Here is a 17,187-nt window from a genome sequence, read left to right on the forward strand (position 1 = left end):
AGATTTGTTCCTAAATACGAAGGTTGGACAGGCCCCACATAGTGACTAGCTAAGTTCCTCTGGTTTTGTTGCACTTCCAGTTTCTCCAGTTTTTGGCATTTACTTCTACTGCTGTTAACATAGCTGATGAGATTTACATTAAAGAAAATGGTACTGTCTTAAATACAGAGACCCAATGGAACAACAAAAGAAAAAACTGTATACCAAACCAGGCTACCAGTGTCCCAGCAGAGCTTGGGAAACAGGAATCATCAATTACATATTGATGATTCTTGGTACAATCTGTCAAGTAATTATATCTCACTTGTGGTCAAAATGAGTGGCATTTCCCCTAAGGTGACTGTCATGAGTGTCAAAATAAATTAATGAATCTTCATAAAAAATATCTGCTAGTCAGTCTAGTAAGAAGGTAAAATTACCTGAACAAAACCCCAAATTGAAAGGAGGTCAATGTTATCTAGGAGTTGGATGAACATCAGTTGGCATGGAACCAATTTTATTAAGTTACAGAGTAAAGCAGCTGTATATAAAACATCAAAAGGTAATGCTCTTCAGTTCTAACGAGTGGAGAAAGATCACACCAAAATGCATTTGTTCATGGATTTCAAACCTCATACATTAAAATTAGATCAAATTGTTTAAACAATTATGAAATTTAAGTTATGTTGCACATACAATCCTATTTTGAACACCTATGTAAGCAAGTGCTAAAATGATTTTATAAATAAAACAGATGATTTCATAAATATAGCATGCCTTTGTGATTGGAAAATCATTTTGTTTTTCCTCTTTGCTCAACTACCAACTTTGCATGAAGTCGTTTAATTTGGTGGGAAAACTAATCTGGCACATGCCTGCACCTCTGTGAAACAGCTTCAACAAATGTGAATGATTAAATTTGTTGCCTACATGAGGAAAGCCTTAACAGTGCTGACAGAGGCCAAACATGTTCATTCACACCAACACCTAATAACATAAACAGATGCTATGTCTATAAAAAATATAGTTATAGCCTTTGCAAGTTTTAACATTATGGAGGAAACAATATTGATTTTTACAATACAAACCTTTCTTTCATATACCCTACATTCATATCCTTCAAATGTCTCAAAGTTTTGCATTATGAAGGAAGCAATATTTTGATTTTTACAATACAAACATTTCTTTCATATACCCCACATTCATATCCTTCAAATGTCTCAAAGACAGCATTCTTTTGCCTAACAGACAGGAAAAGTGCGGCACCCCACTATACAACTGCCAACTAGACCCGCTTTTTGTCTTGGGTATCAGAATGCAAGATATTTGCAAAGCTGAGAGGCAGAAGATCATTACATGAGGATGGCGTTGCATTAAAATATATTTCTTAAAAAATACAGCCTGTACAGTCTGAACTGTTAAGTACTATAGATGGGAGATCCAGGCTGCTGTGCCTCAGTGGTGAATGAGACCTGTAAGATCAAGGGAGCAGACAGGTCGAGAGCTCAAGGCTCTAGTAATCCTAAGGGACATTATAAACAAGGATGAATACCTTTAGGGGTCAAATTCAAGTGACTGTGTGTTTTGTCTCAACAGGATAAAGAGAGGAGGACACATACCTAACAAACATATGATAAGCAGTAGTTAGTTAGTTATAAATGATTTGTTTAACCAGACCTCTGAACTCTTTTAGGGTTCTTCTCGGGCTGGGAATGATAAGCAGTAACCCACTACACATGCATCACTTGACACTCAGATAAAGTTCTGAGTTTGTATTGAAAAGAATAGCATATACAAAAAAATTCATGTGTTTCATCACAACCCACTGCTCACACACAGCTCGAATCACAATTTAGGTCGGTAAATCAGTGTTGTTAAATGGCCCAGATTGGTGAAAAAGGCCTGCAGGATCTAGGGAGCACTTACTAACCAAAGCTATGGTAACTTGTGGGTTATTACATAGTAGAACAAGCCCCTTTAGGTAGTAAAAGTTAAGGTGCTTGTAAATTATTTGATTGCTGTCTGAACAAAGTAGGAGGACAAATATCTGACAGACAATGTGCAGTAGCCCACTAAGGATGCACCACATAGACCCTAACGTACTAATTACACACCTGCCATACTTTTCATGTCTGCTGGATATGAGGCTCTGAGAGATCAGCAAGGAAGGGAGGTAGATTATGAGTGATAGGTTTGTTTCACCACAATCCCATGTCTTTAATAGTGCTCCAAGATCCAGACAAGCTTTGATGATAAGTCAAGAACCCAGGGCTCTGGTAACTCACTGAGTTGTTACAAGAAAGGCTGAGCCATTTGAGTATAAAATTAAGGAACTCGCATATGTATGTGCCAGCTGAATGTGAAAAGAAAACATACTACATAAGTGAGAATTAGGAAGAGGAGGAAGATTGTTTTTTTAAATTCTCCCCCTAAATGTAAAACTTGGCCTTCTCAAGGAATAAGTCACATCTACCAAAGTAGACAGGCACTGCCAGGTACCTGCACTCAAAACACATGTAGCACTGACATCTAGGTTCTATCTAAAAACAGTAGCAAAGGGCTTTACTCTCTTGGACTGGTGCTTTACCTGTGGACTGCACCAACTGTTACATTGCTATAAAAACTAAAAGAATGACATGCCTGACCCAGTAAGTTTATTTCTTGCAATCTGTTTCTTGGATTGACATGTAGAAAAGCAGCTGCTTTTGGAGCTTCTGGTTTTTCTGAGCTAAAAATGAAATGCTTACCGAGTAGTGAAAATCACCTGCCTGATGTGTGAATGGTGAGGAAACCATACATTTCCAAGTTGTCCCAGGGAAGCCTCTGTGCAACCATCTTCCAGGCTGCTTGGTCTGGCTAAACAGGACAGTATGCTGCAGCCATAATCACTACAAACACGATTACCAAAGGAAAACCTCACATGACTACCTCCCAATGTAAGAACCTATTTCCCATGTTCATTTCTGGAACATACCTGCTTTCTTTGCCTCAGACCCAACAAACATTTCTCCTGTGAGGAGACATGCTTTGGATCTTGTGCTGCCCTGATTTCTCAAGTAAACAACCATTGTAAAGTTCTCAATCAAGATATCTACTAACACACTTTCTATAAGCTGAGCAAATGCTTGGAGGCCTGAGAAGAGTCAAAAGTTACATGTAGGGAATTGTATTTATGTAAGAATGCATGAAATGTTATACCAGATCATCATTAAGTGCAAACAAGGTTGGTTCATCAACAGTTCAAACATGTAGAGCAAATGAAAAAAAGATCACAATCAAATTTTAAATTACAGAACTGGCTATATTTGTTTGGCCAAATTTATCCCAACTTAATATCCAATTTTTATGTAACATATACCAGTTAAGAGCATACAAATATAAAACTGGATACTGTTTCTGGAAAGGGTTTGGTATCTGAATGACTTGCTTATACCACAAACAGAGCAACTGTAACAGAAAACCATCAACTCATGAATTGCTACATGTGTTCAATAACTGCACACAAAAATACCTGGACTCATTAACAGTAATGCACAAAGTTCAATTCTATACTGAAACATCTGAAAAGATTAATAATACAGTAAATTTTAATTGCCTTAAATATGTCAAATCATAATTTGCAACATAATTTGCTGAAGCTTTAAACAAATCATTGGTAATCAGATGTGGATAATTAAAACTTACAAAGCCAACAATAACCAACAACACTTTAGCCTTAACAACATGCACATGCAGTACATTAAGACATACTGTATGTTGCCATTAGACTCAGTTGAAACATTCTTGAATATTTATAAAAAAAAACCTGGAACTGTTAAAAAAAAACATCAAACGAGTGATGTGATGTACATACCTTCTCTCTAGGGCACTGATGCTCTGCTACTGACTTCCTACATCAAGAAAACAAAAGGATTCAATGCTCAGATGAAAAAAAAAATCCTACAAAAGTTCAGATAAATTCTAGTCACCAGGTGCAACTTCCAATGATGAAATAATATTAATCCCCAATACTACCTACAAGACATCTCCAGTACATGTATCAAGAATGAACCTAACTTTCACAATCATACCCTGCTATATAAATATTTATGCTCTTGAAATCCAGCTACCAGACAAAAATACTTTGTCCACGTCAGCATGATATGGTATTTATGTGTGTGTGTGTGTGTGTGTGTTCATGCTTACACACACACAAACATGCTGAGGTGATAGTCATCATGGTGGGTTAGAACTTTTAGAATTAATATTGTTTTCCAAATGATTTTCAGTATAACCCTCTTTTGCCAAGTAAATAACAAAATGGTAAAAATACTACAAGGAGGAATTAATTTAAAAATTTAGGAACTGTAAAGCAAATGACTCTAAATGAACCAATGAAGTTCTTAGCATTTGAATTAAACTTAATTTTTTTAATCTTTATAATTCACTTGGGTACTGAACATTCTGCAATATGAATAACACTTCATCATTAAGATAAGAGGTAATGTTAAAATTTTAATGGCATATACTGTATTACCATCACTCTTTGAATATATAGTATACTCTAAGTATCTCAAACAGCTATTTTTTTCAAAAGCAATACAGGGAAGCTTTACTCTTCTTCAGCTAAACAGTAGTGCCTAGTAATGAACTTGCAATAAGCCCTGCTGTTCAGCTTAAGGTGGTCAGATATCAGAAAACTTCGAAACTATTATTCCAGAATGCTTAATAGAAAAAGAATGGCTGGATTATCTCATTATGGTCAACCAAACAAACAATTCAAAAATCTGTTACTGTACACAACTAAGGATGCATAAATACACACAAGAAGTTAGGCAACATGGAAAATCTGTGACCCCTAACCAAAGCAAGTCCATATGCCCATGCAGGCATAAAACATGGTCAAGTATTGTTTGTATTGTAATCTCATTTGGTAGGTACTATACACTGTCCATTTATTTTTTCATTAAAAGCTATCACACATATCTAAGCCCAAATTCATAATGTTCAAATATCCAGGACACTGCAGTCTTTGGTCTTAGAAGAGGGAAAGTGGTAGCTCTTAAGCATTATCCAACAGGAAGAATGAATGATTAACTAAATAACAACTGCCTTTCAACTTACTAAAATGATCAGTCATGTTCATAGGTAAAAGACTAAAATGCTCAGTCATGTTCATAGGTAAAAGAAATAAGACTGCCAAATATGAACTACTTGGTAAGGAGATAAGACAGTTGAGAAAAAGATCTAGGATTCATTATTAATGATGTCTTACACCTTTTAACCAATGTATAGAATTTAAAAAGAAGCCCACAAAATATTAAAACTTTAAATACCAATTTATCATTTGATAAAGGAGACCACACTAACTATACAATGCACAAGTTGAACTTGACATAAGAACAAGCTGTCAAATTCTGAGTGCCTTCCCAGCGGAAGGACATAAAAATAGTAGTAGTAATGTCAAGAACCACCAAATTATTATCTGTACCATCAATCAGGTACATCTGATATCGAAGGAGATTAGAATTCCTCTCCCTGTACTCTACAAAGCATCAGCAGATACAAACACTATAGATACTTGAAGGTAAATAAGACTATCACTATCTATTTACATTTAGTAATAACCAAACTAGACTAACTGAAAGGAAACTGCTGAGTTTATAGAAATCTTTTAATCTATAAAAAAAGTTCTCATTAACCTATACACTTCCTAAGTGCATCTGGTGACCAAAATTCTCTTCAATACTATCATGGAGATATGGAAAAATTTCTAAATATGAGAACATTTGCATTTTAATGTTAAGTTCAGCTACAAAAAAATAAATTATAAGAAAATTAAATGTTTAAAAAGTATACATTTTTATTTACAGTTCTATAGGAAATCTAACATAAAATCTATCATTGAAAGAAATATAAAATGCTTTATATACAAAACTCTTCAGCTTCATATTTAAAAAAATAAAAGGAAAAGAAGTCATTTTCAGGAAATCCTCTCCCATGAGGGTGTGAAGCTAAACTAGCACTGAAGCAGCACCTTGTCATAAGAGGTACAAAAAGAAGTGAGGCTTAACACTCCCAAAATGTATTTCAGATATCTACTTTCTTTCTAAAATGAAAAACTACAAAAAATATTTTTACTGGCAGTATCTTCTACTTAAAAATTTCCAAAACAATGAAAGGCTCGCTGCTCTGCCCTACTCAGGGTAATACACCCTTTTATTATCACATCTAGAAAATCATCTGGAGTACTGCCAAGAAATGATTCTAAAAGGTGTAGGGTAGAGCCTGTTTAGGTTAAAACAGAGATCCGTGTTCTGGGACAGTACTTATCATTAATATTAGGGACTGACAGCAGCTTCAAGACAGTGTAGTCCTTATACTGAAGGGGTAGCAGTTCCACATGCCGAGGGAAAATTCTATGTTCAACAACTAAGCAAAGATGTGGTAATGATAACCGCCTTCTGGTTTTCCTAAAGTTTTTTTAAAGTGTCTCATTGGCTCTAGCTGCATTTCTTTCTGTTTCTTCCCCACTTGCCTACTCAACTTCTCACTCCCATTATTAACAATCATTTCAGGACTTTTTTGGGGCCAGCCATAAGAGTCTATCATATGGACATTTTGTATACTATACACAAAATTTACAGAATTATAGAAAAGAGAAACAAAAATAAAATGACCAAAACAAAATAACTTACAATCTTTTCAACCATTCTACAAACTCCCTGTATGACAAATATTATTCTAGCTTACATCTTCATATAATTGCTGACTCAAATAGCTCTACCAAGGAGTATATCTTCTGAGTTGAAACTTCACTTTACTTATAATAAATAGAATTCTGCTTCTGATTCTATAACAAGTAACATGTCTTGCTGTTAATAAGTACATTGTACTGATATTGAAATAAAATATTCACCTGAGTTAAAAACCTAGGGCTGGCCAAAAAAATCAATAAAAAACACTATTAAACAAAAGGGACTTGGTAATGGTTAGAAGAAAAATCCCCTTGATTTTGCATGACTAAAATGCCCTACACAGAATCTTTAATTTTTTTATAATTTCATTGATCTATCACTCTTCTTACCTCCCAATACTAAAAAAGATGATAAAATGGGAAGGACACTTCCTTGTACAAATTACATTTTTACTGGGGCTGCTCTTTACAACCTACTTTGGTAAGGATAGGTTTACACTGTATTTCAGAAGGTTGGGATACTCAGGACATCAAACAATACATAAAAATATAACTAGAATGTTGAAGAGCTGCTAAAGAGAACAATAAACAACAAACATTTTAGTTAGTCTATTTCAAAATGGAGAACAACCATCTCTGAAGGGGTTAATTACATAAGTTGGGAAGTGAGGTATGAATATGATGATGCTTTACCCAAATCAACATCTAAAACAACCTAACATTCACGGCATTCTATAGGAATGCTATCTAATGAGTAGAGAAAATTCATCTAATCTTTCCATTTTTGGGATATTTAGCCTTCTACTTCTAACAATACTTGAATTAAAAATGCCCTTAGTGTAAAGCATAACAACTAACACTGTGGTAAAATAACAGTACAGTATAGAGCATGATGCCTTTGTTGAAGATGCTATGAATGAGTTAAAGAAATGTCTGCCTCTACTGCTATTTTACAAGCCTATCATTCATTAGCTAGCAATCTAAAAGGGTACACAAACATACCTGACACAGATGAAGGTGTAGAATCTAACTGAGTGGAGGAATCACTACTACTCTCAGTTGATTCAGAAGAGGGTGAACAGCATGAGAACGAAGAGGAATCAACAGTTATTGTACTCCTGTGAAATAATGAGTTATTAAATACCAAAACTGGTTCAAGATACAGCAGATAACTTAATTACTTATACAGTCAACATCAGCTGAGTGGAATCAAATTGAAATCTACAAACTAAAATGAAGAGACAATGAATTTCAATCTATGATAAATCTTACAAAAATTTGACTTACATGACTTCTCAAAACAAACAACCATTACAGCACTCTTTATTTGGTAAAAGAATCATGTTTATAAAATCAATTAGATTTTTTCTACACAAATCCATTATTCACGTACTACATAGCCCCACACTTCAGTCTACAAATTTCCAGACACGACTGCACTCTTTGGTCTAACAGAAAGAATGACAAACTTGCATTCTTTGGTCTAACAGACAGAACAGTAGTTATTCTACTGCACTTGCACTAACTGAACTACCTGTTATATATCAGACTAAATCAACCACAAAATCTAAAATGAACTCAGTAGGAATAGTAAGGAACTATATTATATGAATAGACTAACCCAGAGCTTTGGCTAGTCTATCTAAAGCCTGAACTGTCCCTCTTTGGAGATTTAATCTTCTTAGCTTGACTGAGCCTCCTATTGCTAACATGTAAGATCAACAACTAACAGATTGCCAATGTGTAACCCTCAACAGCAGATACCTCCAACTCCAACAGCATTTGAGGAACAGGAAGGAGCCAAGAAATAGGAACAGCAGACAAGGACATAAGAATATCCATCTCACGAGTGACAAGAGGGTCATCAAGAGAGGGATACATCTGTGGAGAAGTTCCATCAAATGAGAACACTGAGGGTGTCTAGAGATGGTTGACGCCTCTTGTGCTATTCACTCTTGAGGTAGCATTGTGGAGGAAGAAACCAAGACTCAGAATCTGATAGCTTGGATGCAGTACAACGAGAAGGGCCCAGGAATCACCAAATATGGTGCTGAAGTGCAACTTGTATACAAGCCACTAAGCATACAGGAACCACTGCTAGCCTATACACACATACTGAAAATGCAGTTCCTTGGGCAAGAACAACATGAATGAACTGCAAGACTTCCCACCCCTGCCAACAGTAGTAGCTACAAGCATGATTATATTAATATTGTATTATATTATTCCATGAAGGCTAGTATGCATAAAGAAGGTACGCAATTACATAAAATCACTTAAAAGTAATAAAAAACAAAAAGTTGTTAAAGTTACAGTTGGATTCTTATTTTCTGATGGAATACTGTATAGACTGAGCAAGGACAAAGAGAGAGACTCCACAGTCCATTTTATAGCCCAGCAGTAATGACTTTTCACACAGGAATTACATGCTCAATGAAACCAAGAGAACTATAGTCTCCCTAGAGTACTTAGTCAAAAGGGAGCCCCCCAGTCGCTTTACAGCGTTGACATATCTCCATTTCTAAGTTACTCATGGATTGTGGATACCCTTGCCTTCCTAAGACCTTGACCTGTTATAATCCTCTTTGGTATTTCCTGGTTTTGTTTCTCTTGTAAACAACGGAGTTTAACGCTACCTCTTCTTTTAGAAACATTATTATCATAAATGAAGATATGTGAGCTTAAATTACATGAAATTTAAATATTAACTATCACCAGGTAACTCTCTCCCTCCTTTAAATGTCAATTCGTGACTTTGGACTGATGTGTTTTTCCACATCACTTCCAGGAATTACTGTATTAGGTTCGTTTGTCTTCTTTTAATCAGTAGAGTTTTTCTTTCGTTTCTCTGTTTTTTCTTGCATTTTACGTATTGTCGAAGCTGTTTAATGATTGCACAAATGTCATTTGAAAAATAATCTCTGTGCATTGGAAATGTTCTCTCTCTCTCTCTCTCTCTGTCTTCCTCACAGATTTCTTTTATTTTTAAAAGTATAGCATTTATTAATTTTTATTATTTTATACTATAGTTTTGCTATGCTTGATTATTTTATTATTTGAAGTTACATTGGTCTACCTTTAGGAATTAAAGGGCTCATAAATTTATTAATCATTTGTTTAAGGGATGATGCTTCATTTTAGGAGATATCTATTGTTCTTGGTATTGACCTAGAGGTCCTTTAATGGAATGGGTTAATCCAAGGCTACTGACCCAAAACTAATTTGTTTATTTCTCACCATCGCTTTAGGGTAAAAGCAGATGTGACAGCATGTGAGGAAAGCGTTGTCCCATTGTCTTAATTAATATTATCATATTCTATCTCTAACAATATTATTATCATAAAACTGCCCTCACTTATAATAAGACCTTTCTTAAATAAAAGCTTTTTTTTTTTTAAGAATTGAAAGGGAGTCTTCAACAGCCTTATTTGCCCAGTGAGGAGGCACAATGAAAAGTACATTTGGCATTGCTCTTTCACCCTCCCGATACCCTCCTTTGACCAAGTACGCTAGGTTGACTATAGGACAGACGTAACTGAAAACTGAAAAAACGAGTCGCCTACCAAAATGACAGAAAAATAACTGGAAAAACAGTTCTAGGTCTGGGAAGCAAAGCAGCACAACTGGCTTACAAAAAGTCACACAGGATAATTACATATAACTCTGGAGGGCAGTGGAGGGTGACTCGGGCATGTGTCCAAGGACTTTTCTTGCTTCAAGAGCTATCATATTGGTGTGACAAGGTCTGTTTCACATGGATTATGGCTCTTTATGATTAATAGCTTTGTAAGAACAAATATTTTCATTGAGCTATCCATAAGATGTGTTCTCATACAACTGAAAACGCAACACAAAGTTAAAACCTTATGCATTTAAGTGAGAAGTGACCTAAGGGAACAGACTGAAAAGTTCAAAGCAGAAAGCAATGCAACTGGGCCACACCATAAAGAGTAATGCCCCTTTGAGGAGAGGTAATTCTAAGATGAACAATCACCACAGGAATTACTTTTTTGTTAAAAGAATATAACTGATCACAGTTTGGTTAAAAAGAAGAAACTCAGCAATCTTTATTTATAAGGGGTCAAATGAATTCCAAGGTAATGTCAACTGAAGAACTACTGCACTGGGGGTGCTTGTCAAGGAACCTCTAAAATTTCTCATACCTTACTGAAGACATTGACTGTGAGGTAGAACTTCTGGATGCTCCAACTGACAGCGAGCGATCATATATATTGTCTTCTTCTGACATTTCTGATACTATACGCGAGGAACTCAGGGATGTGGCAGACCTTTGCATTCGCCTAAGGAGAAAGGAAAATTTTAAAAGTGATATGAGGGGTCACGTCCAAAACAAGAAGTGGAAACCATAAAGTACCATTTTATTTATCAATGATTCATGATTGTACAAACATTTTTAAATTGCTTAATAGTTCAATATCCCCTCTATTCAATTACAGTTCCTTAATCAAAAAGGATTATCTCTGCTGTTTGTAAACTGCTGAGTCATACCAAGTGCTTCAGTTGGTTGCCATATAACCATAGAGCCTAGGTTTTGAAACCTTGGCCTGTGCCACAGCCTCATATCATGGTCTTCCATTGCAACACTTCCCTTTTTTTATCAACCTTTAAATTATAATTTGTTTATTACTTAAATATAATCATAGATTTTTAGTTTAATTACTTTTCTTTATTAACGTGTATTTAATTCTACTCCATTGCTTTTGCTTCCTCATTTCACACTTGGACATTTTGATCAACAGATCCTGGTCAAGTTAATGGCTTTTTCCAAAAGAAACGAGTCTTCATCATTAATACAATCATAATAATCTGATCTGTATTTCCCATAATTTCCCTAAAATTTTGCCAGGTAGTCCCAAATCACCAACCGGTTCTAAGTGCAAGTCTGCATATATCCGTAGCAGCTTGAACAGAATCAACCCTTTCACTTGAAATTTTCCATCTTTTATCATAGTGCATTTACAAGTCTTTCCCTAATTTCATTCTCTTTTCTTCTATTGTCCTTAGGTTTGCCTATATGATTCTGCCTTCCTTTCTTATCTTTCTACACACTTTAATTTAAAAATTTTACATTAGTTTAACCTAGACTCTTCAGTTTGCTGATAGAATTTACACCTTTAATGTCTAAGTTACTGTCATTTCACTCTTCTTCCACCACCTTCACTTTCTATGTTTTTCTTTTTCTATGATGAATAGCATATTAAACATACATAAAAAATTATGGTTTATACAATGTGCAAGCACTTCTCCCAATTAGACCATCAAGTCCCTCATTTGTCTTCACAAATATTCAATGATCACACCTAATACAGTACTATACCTAGAATGGATACGCAATATTACAAGTGTCATACTGATTGAGTGGTTCACGTTATGGGCCCTGTTCAGTTTTCCTTTTCTTGTGTTAACATAATTCATTTTTCTTTGCTTTTGGTTTTGTTGTCAGATATTAACCTAACTTTGTAAAATCTTTTGACTTTTGTTCATTTTTGCTTTCCACTTTGTTATCTAATCACCTCGTTTAGGAGGTGGTTCACTGTTATGTATGTTTTTCTTCTATTTTCATATTCACAAGTGTGTGTGGGTGTGTTCAGCGGTTACGGTTAGCAGTGTGAGTTTTCTTCTATGTCGGTGGACACAAAGGACATTTAAAATGTGTGCGGCCTCCCTACAGAAGGGTGTCTTGGACATCGTAGGCACAAGTGGCAGTATCTGCAGCTTGAGTGACTCCCAGGTGAAGGGAGAATAAACTTTGTGTCTCACCTGTTTGGCTCAAGTGAGACGTACTGCTCAGGTGTGTGTTTGTCAGTGGTCATAAGACGATCATTTGTATGTCTTTGCACTGACGTTGCCTCACTGTTCCAATGTATCCTTGAGGTCGTCAGCCAGCACTTCAGCGGCAAAGAAGAGTAAGCCACTATCAATATTTTTATTACCCTCATGATAAATATTTTTGGTGGACTTTTGCTGAAGTGCGTCAGCCCAGGAGAGATCGACCCTACGTGTGTGACCCATAGGGTCATACAGTATATGGGATTATTTCATCACTAGTCCACAGTATCAAAATATTGATTTACTGGATCATCAGTCTGTGTTATTTACTAATTTGTAATCTCTAATCTCCAATTGTTATTATGAAAGCGTGTATTTTTGATTTGTTGCTAGGTGTAGGGAATTATTGTATTTAAATAGGTTTAAGTATTCTTTATCTTTACCAGTTGTGCATTTGTGTTAATTTTTTTGCCATAGTATGTTTGCGTCTTACCACCTTCCATAGCTTTCTCTCCTCCTGTTGGTACGATTGTTAGCTAGGAGTTTGTGTTTGTTGTTTGTAGGGTATGTGGTCTTTCCTTTTCAGGTGATTATGTAATTAAGGTGGTATCTATTTGTGTATAAATATATTTGTTATTTACAGTTATATACATAGTGTTTGCTTTGTCCTTCCTGTTCATGTTTGAGTTTCATTTTCGCTGCTCCTTGGGCTATCACTCCACTATTATAGGAGTAGATAGATTTAAGGTGAACGGAATTCGTTGCACACGACTTGAGTAAAAACTATACTTACACAACATCATTATCATTTTTGCTTCCTTGCGGGGTAAACGACAATGATCTCCTCATATGTGCAGTGTCTTCATACAAAAAACTATGAGATGATGTTGATAATGAGGTATCACTTTCACTGTAGTCAGTAACATACTTCTTTGGGTAGATTTCATCATATGCTGTGGAAGAAATTTCAGTCACCAGTTTTCATAATTCAATACGTAGAGTAATTAAGTGCTTGATACTAACATGAAGTAATGTAAGAAAAACTGTAGAAATATCTTATATCTGTCCATGATAATCAAGAATGATCATGCAATCTACATCTGAAAGTCATGAAATTTATAAAATACAAGTTTTATAAAAATCTACACTTATTGACAGAACATAACAAAAAAGAAAACGACTATAAAATTTAACAACTAGTGAATATGACACAAAATTAAAATCTTTCCAATGTTAGGTGACAGGAAAGAAATTATTCTGAGATGATTAACCTAACAATGACAATTTCATCACCCCACACAACTCAAAAGAATTACTCACAACATCTGACGATATCCTGAAATCTATAATTCTCTATGTCACATGGCTGCTTGGTCCATGGGTGACTATCTACTTGTGGGAGCGTCATTCGAGCCTTCACGTCTTTCTTCAGCATCCCAGTTAGAAGAGAACGCAAGTCTGGAAAAATAGACAAACTAACAAACTGTTGCTCTGTGAGACTAGAATTAACCATCTGAAATAAATAAAGAAATGCCTGAATGCTCAAGTTTTTACATCAAATTCAAATACTTGCATTTTACATAAGCTTGAAAAAATCAGATTTTCGCTATGCAGGGAGTTAAGCAATATCATGTCTCATCAACTGTAAGCCATGCCATATTGAAAACAATGCTACTTATGCAAACCAATTATATATATGCCCATACTCATGTTTTTTTTTTACTGTACCTAAGAAACTGCAATCTATACCCCTTGAAACCTCAGGTACCCAACAATCACCAGCATCACTTTCATGTACTGTACACCTTTTTCTGCCCGTGAGATATACTACTCATACTCCTATTAAATTATGACTTAAGTGAGCATTACTTCTTGGGGTGAACATAACTAATACAACTTAATCAACGTCACCTAATTCATCACAACAATCCCCTTTTACCCTTTGTCTCCAAAGACTGGTCCTGATCACTTTCCCCCTAATCATTAATTTTGTATTGATGGAGATAACACTTTAAAGAGATAAAATATAATACAAGATATTTTACACTATTCTCTTCCAACTGTATTCCTCCATACAGTAATTTCTTTTCTCTTCCCTCCGTATTTTTCCATGCAGTACTTTCTTTGGAATTTGAATATCACCCATTCTGTAAAAAGCTGACCTACCCAACAGTCTTTCTACCTATACAGTAAACCCCCGTATTCATGTTCTCATGATTCGTGGACTCATGCATTCGCGAGTTTCTCTGTGGCATATCTAGCCATTATTCATGGAAATTCGCCCATTCGCAGTATTTTTCACTGAAAAATATTCACTAATTACTGTATTTTCTTATAATTCTCATGAATAATCGCACTTTTTGTGATAAAACTATTAAAATACTCAGGTATAAGCATTTTTACAGGGTTTTTCTTGTGTTTAAACTATCAAAATGGGCAGTTCTAAGTGTTTTTTGAGTGGTTTTAAGTATTCGCGGATTTTAGCTATTTGCAGGGGGGGGGAGATACATCCCCCGTGAATACGGGGGGTTCACTGTACTGTACTTGTGAAAATGGTGTCAGAACTACTCCTATTTATTACTTCTAAAAGTTCTTCTTTGAAAACAGGTTAACTTGAAGAACTTTCTCAAGCAGTAGCAATGAAAACTATAATGGCTCTTGAGCTGAAGTGCGTAGGAATGGAATGAAAAAAAAAATTTAAGCAAAAGGCTAAGCGCTAGGACCTATGAGGTCATTCATTGCTGAAAGGGAAATTGAGAGGAAAGGTTTTCAAGGTGCAACAAGAGGAAGACCTTGCAGTTGAACTATGAACAATACTCAGGAGAAAATGAATAGAGGTACAGTAAAAGGAATGAAGGGGGTTGCAACTGGTGACTGAAGGGACACTGCAACAAACTCTAAGTAATGCCTACAGTGCACTATATGATGTGCACTGTTGGCACTAACCTCCCTAAGGGGTGAAGCGCATAGAGGGGCAATCAGAGTGCACCATAAACCAAGTGGAATAACACACTAGCATTGTAGACATTAACCTTATTGTTAGGGATTATGTTGAAAAGACTTTATAAAGGAAAATTATTTCAACATCTCTGATCAACTCCCCCTAAATAGCCCAGGGAGGACATTTTTTTTTTGCTTCTGAAACATCTGTCATCCTACTCCTCTTAAACCAGTCAACTCTCTCTCAAATTCTTATGTCAGTATGCTGCTGAGACTAGCGGGGTCATCGGAATCCACAAAAGTTTACATCCATGTATTATCTCTCATATCACAGAGCAGCTAAGTTTCTTGGGTACATTAATGGCCACAGTGTTCGTGTTACTAATATTTAATATGAAACTGATAAAACAAATACTCTTGCACCTAATTTTTAGTACCTAAATCTTGTAAACATCATTACTGTGTGCTTTAAATCCCTCCACAAAAATTGAATGGCATATGCCAAAACAATTACAGATTATAATGATACAGTCTTACACCATTCCAAAAGTCCTACCTAAAATGAGACATTCCATCATACACTGCTTACCTTCCGAGTAAACAAATGGAAACGTTAAGTCAGCTTTAATCGTTTCGTCTACATCATAGAAAGGATTTTCACCATACATTAACGTATACAAAGTTACTCCAAGAGACCAAACTTCCAATTCATAACCACTGTACCTGTGACAAAAGAAAACAGTAATATATATCAACTGTAAAAGGGAGTGCCTACAGTGTGCAATAGATAGCACTCTGCAAACAGTACGAGTACTGACAGTTCTCTGGAACATATCTCTGGACTTGGCTGTATTGCTTTTTTCCTTAATCTTCCAAACTATCTGTTCAACCTCTTTAACCCTGTCTTTGCTCTGATTTCCAGGCATCACTTCTTTTGGACTGCCTCAATTGGTTCACAACTGACTCAAGTATTGGTTAAACTACTGTACAAAATACATAAAATATACCAAAAATAATGTAGAATTATGGCTAGTTTACAGAAGATGCTAAGAGCTTCCACATCCAATGAATCATCAATATTTATTTTGGTTTGGCTCTGTAAACATAAATTTTAGGTGTTCCTTACTTCTAACATTAAGTGCTCAATATGCTTGCCTATTCTAGGAATTAATTCTAGGAATTAATCTCAAAGAATTCTTCAAACAAGACGGAGGTTCACAGTATTCCTTGTATGATTCCAGATGATTCAGATCCAGCAAGCAAGTTTACAAATTTTTCAACTTAATTACTTTACATCACATCACATATGTTTATTTTTTCCTTCTTATCAACTTTGCCTTCCTTAATCAGTCATTATATATGAAGAGGAAAGCAACCTTAGCCCAGCAATATTAAACTTATAATCATACACTGATAATTCAAATAAACAGACATTCAAATAGCAGATGTCCTAATTTTCTCCTACAAGAGGGTTTTAAGATCTCTTATGATTTACTTAGAACTATTATTATTAAGTTTAACAAGAATACTGAGTCATATTTCTTGACTGAAAGAGTTTGTTTTTTAAATGAGACTGGAAAACTAGAGCACAATAAACTTGAAAAAGTTGGACAACTTTTTAGGTGGGAGGAGATCACAGAGAATGGATTTTACATGAAAAAAGAAAGTAGTGCAGCTCGAGGCCAAATATCTTTTAATACTGCCAACATTACAGAAAGTTAGCCGTGGCCTCTGTGGACTACTACGAATATTTTTAAAAATTAATAAATCCACATCCATACCAAAATCTGCTCCCCTAGGAA

At 35.4% G+C, this 17,187-nt stretch overlaps 1 protein-coding gene and 1 long non-coding RNA gene across 6 annotated transcripts in view; one reads left to right on the forward strand and one right to left on the reverse strand.

Moving 5' to 3' along the window:
• Nucleotides 1-12,377, forward strand: part of LOC136836922 (uncharacterized) — a 43,969-nt gene extending 31,592 nt beyond the window's left edge. Inside the window, exon 3 of the long non-coding RNA XR_010852502.1 lies at nt 12,249-12,377. This is a non-coding gene — a long non-coding RNA (uncharacterized lncRNA). The remainder of the gene's footprint in view (nt 1-12,248) is intronic.
• Pask (PAS kinase) overlaps nt 1-17,187 on the reverse strand; it is a 61,490-nt gene that overhangs the window by 4,944 nt on the left and 39,359 nt on the right. For all 5 annotated transcript variants that reach the window (XM_067101407.1, XM_067101406.1, XM_067101408.1 and 2 more), the window contains exons 22-27: nt 15,975-16,108; nt 13,766-13,903; nt 13,239-13,398; nt 10,819-10,956; nt 7,658-7,773; nt 3,833-3,869 (exon numbers count right to left, since the gene is read on the reverse strand). In XM_067101407.1, coding sequence (XP_066957508.1) covers nt 3,859-3,869; nt 7,658-7,773; nt 10,819-10,956; nt 13,239-13,398; nt 13,766-13,903; nt 15,975-16,108 — 697 coding nt within the window. In that variant the 3' untranslated portion in view covers nt 3,833-3,858. The remainder of the gene's footprint in view (nt 1-3,832; nt 3,870-7,657; nt 7,774-10,818; nt 10,957-13,238; nt 13,399-13,765; nt 13,904-15,974; nt 16,109-17,187) is intronic.

This window comes from Macrobrachium rosenbergii, chromosome 57 (assembly GCF_040412425.1).
Source record: "Macrobrachium rosenbergii isolate ZJJX-2024 chromosome 57, ASM4041242v1, whole genome shotgun sequence".
Taxonomy (NCBI): domain Eukaryota; kingdom Metazoa; phylum Arthropoda; class Malacostraca; order Decapoda; family Palaemonidae; genus Macrobrachium; species Macrobrachium rosenbergii.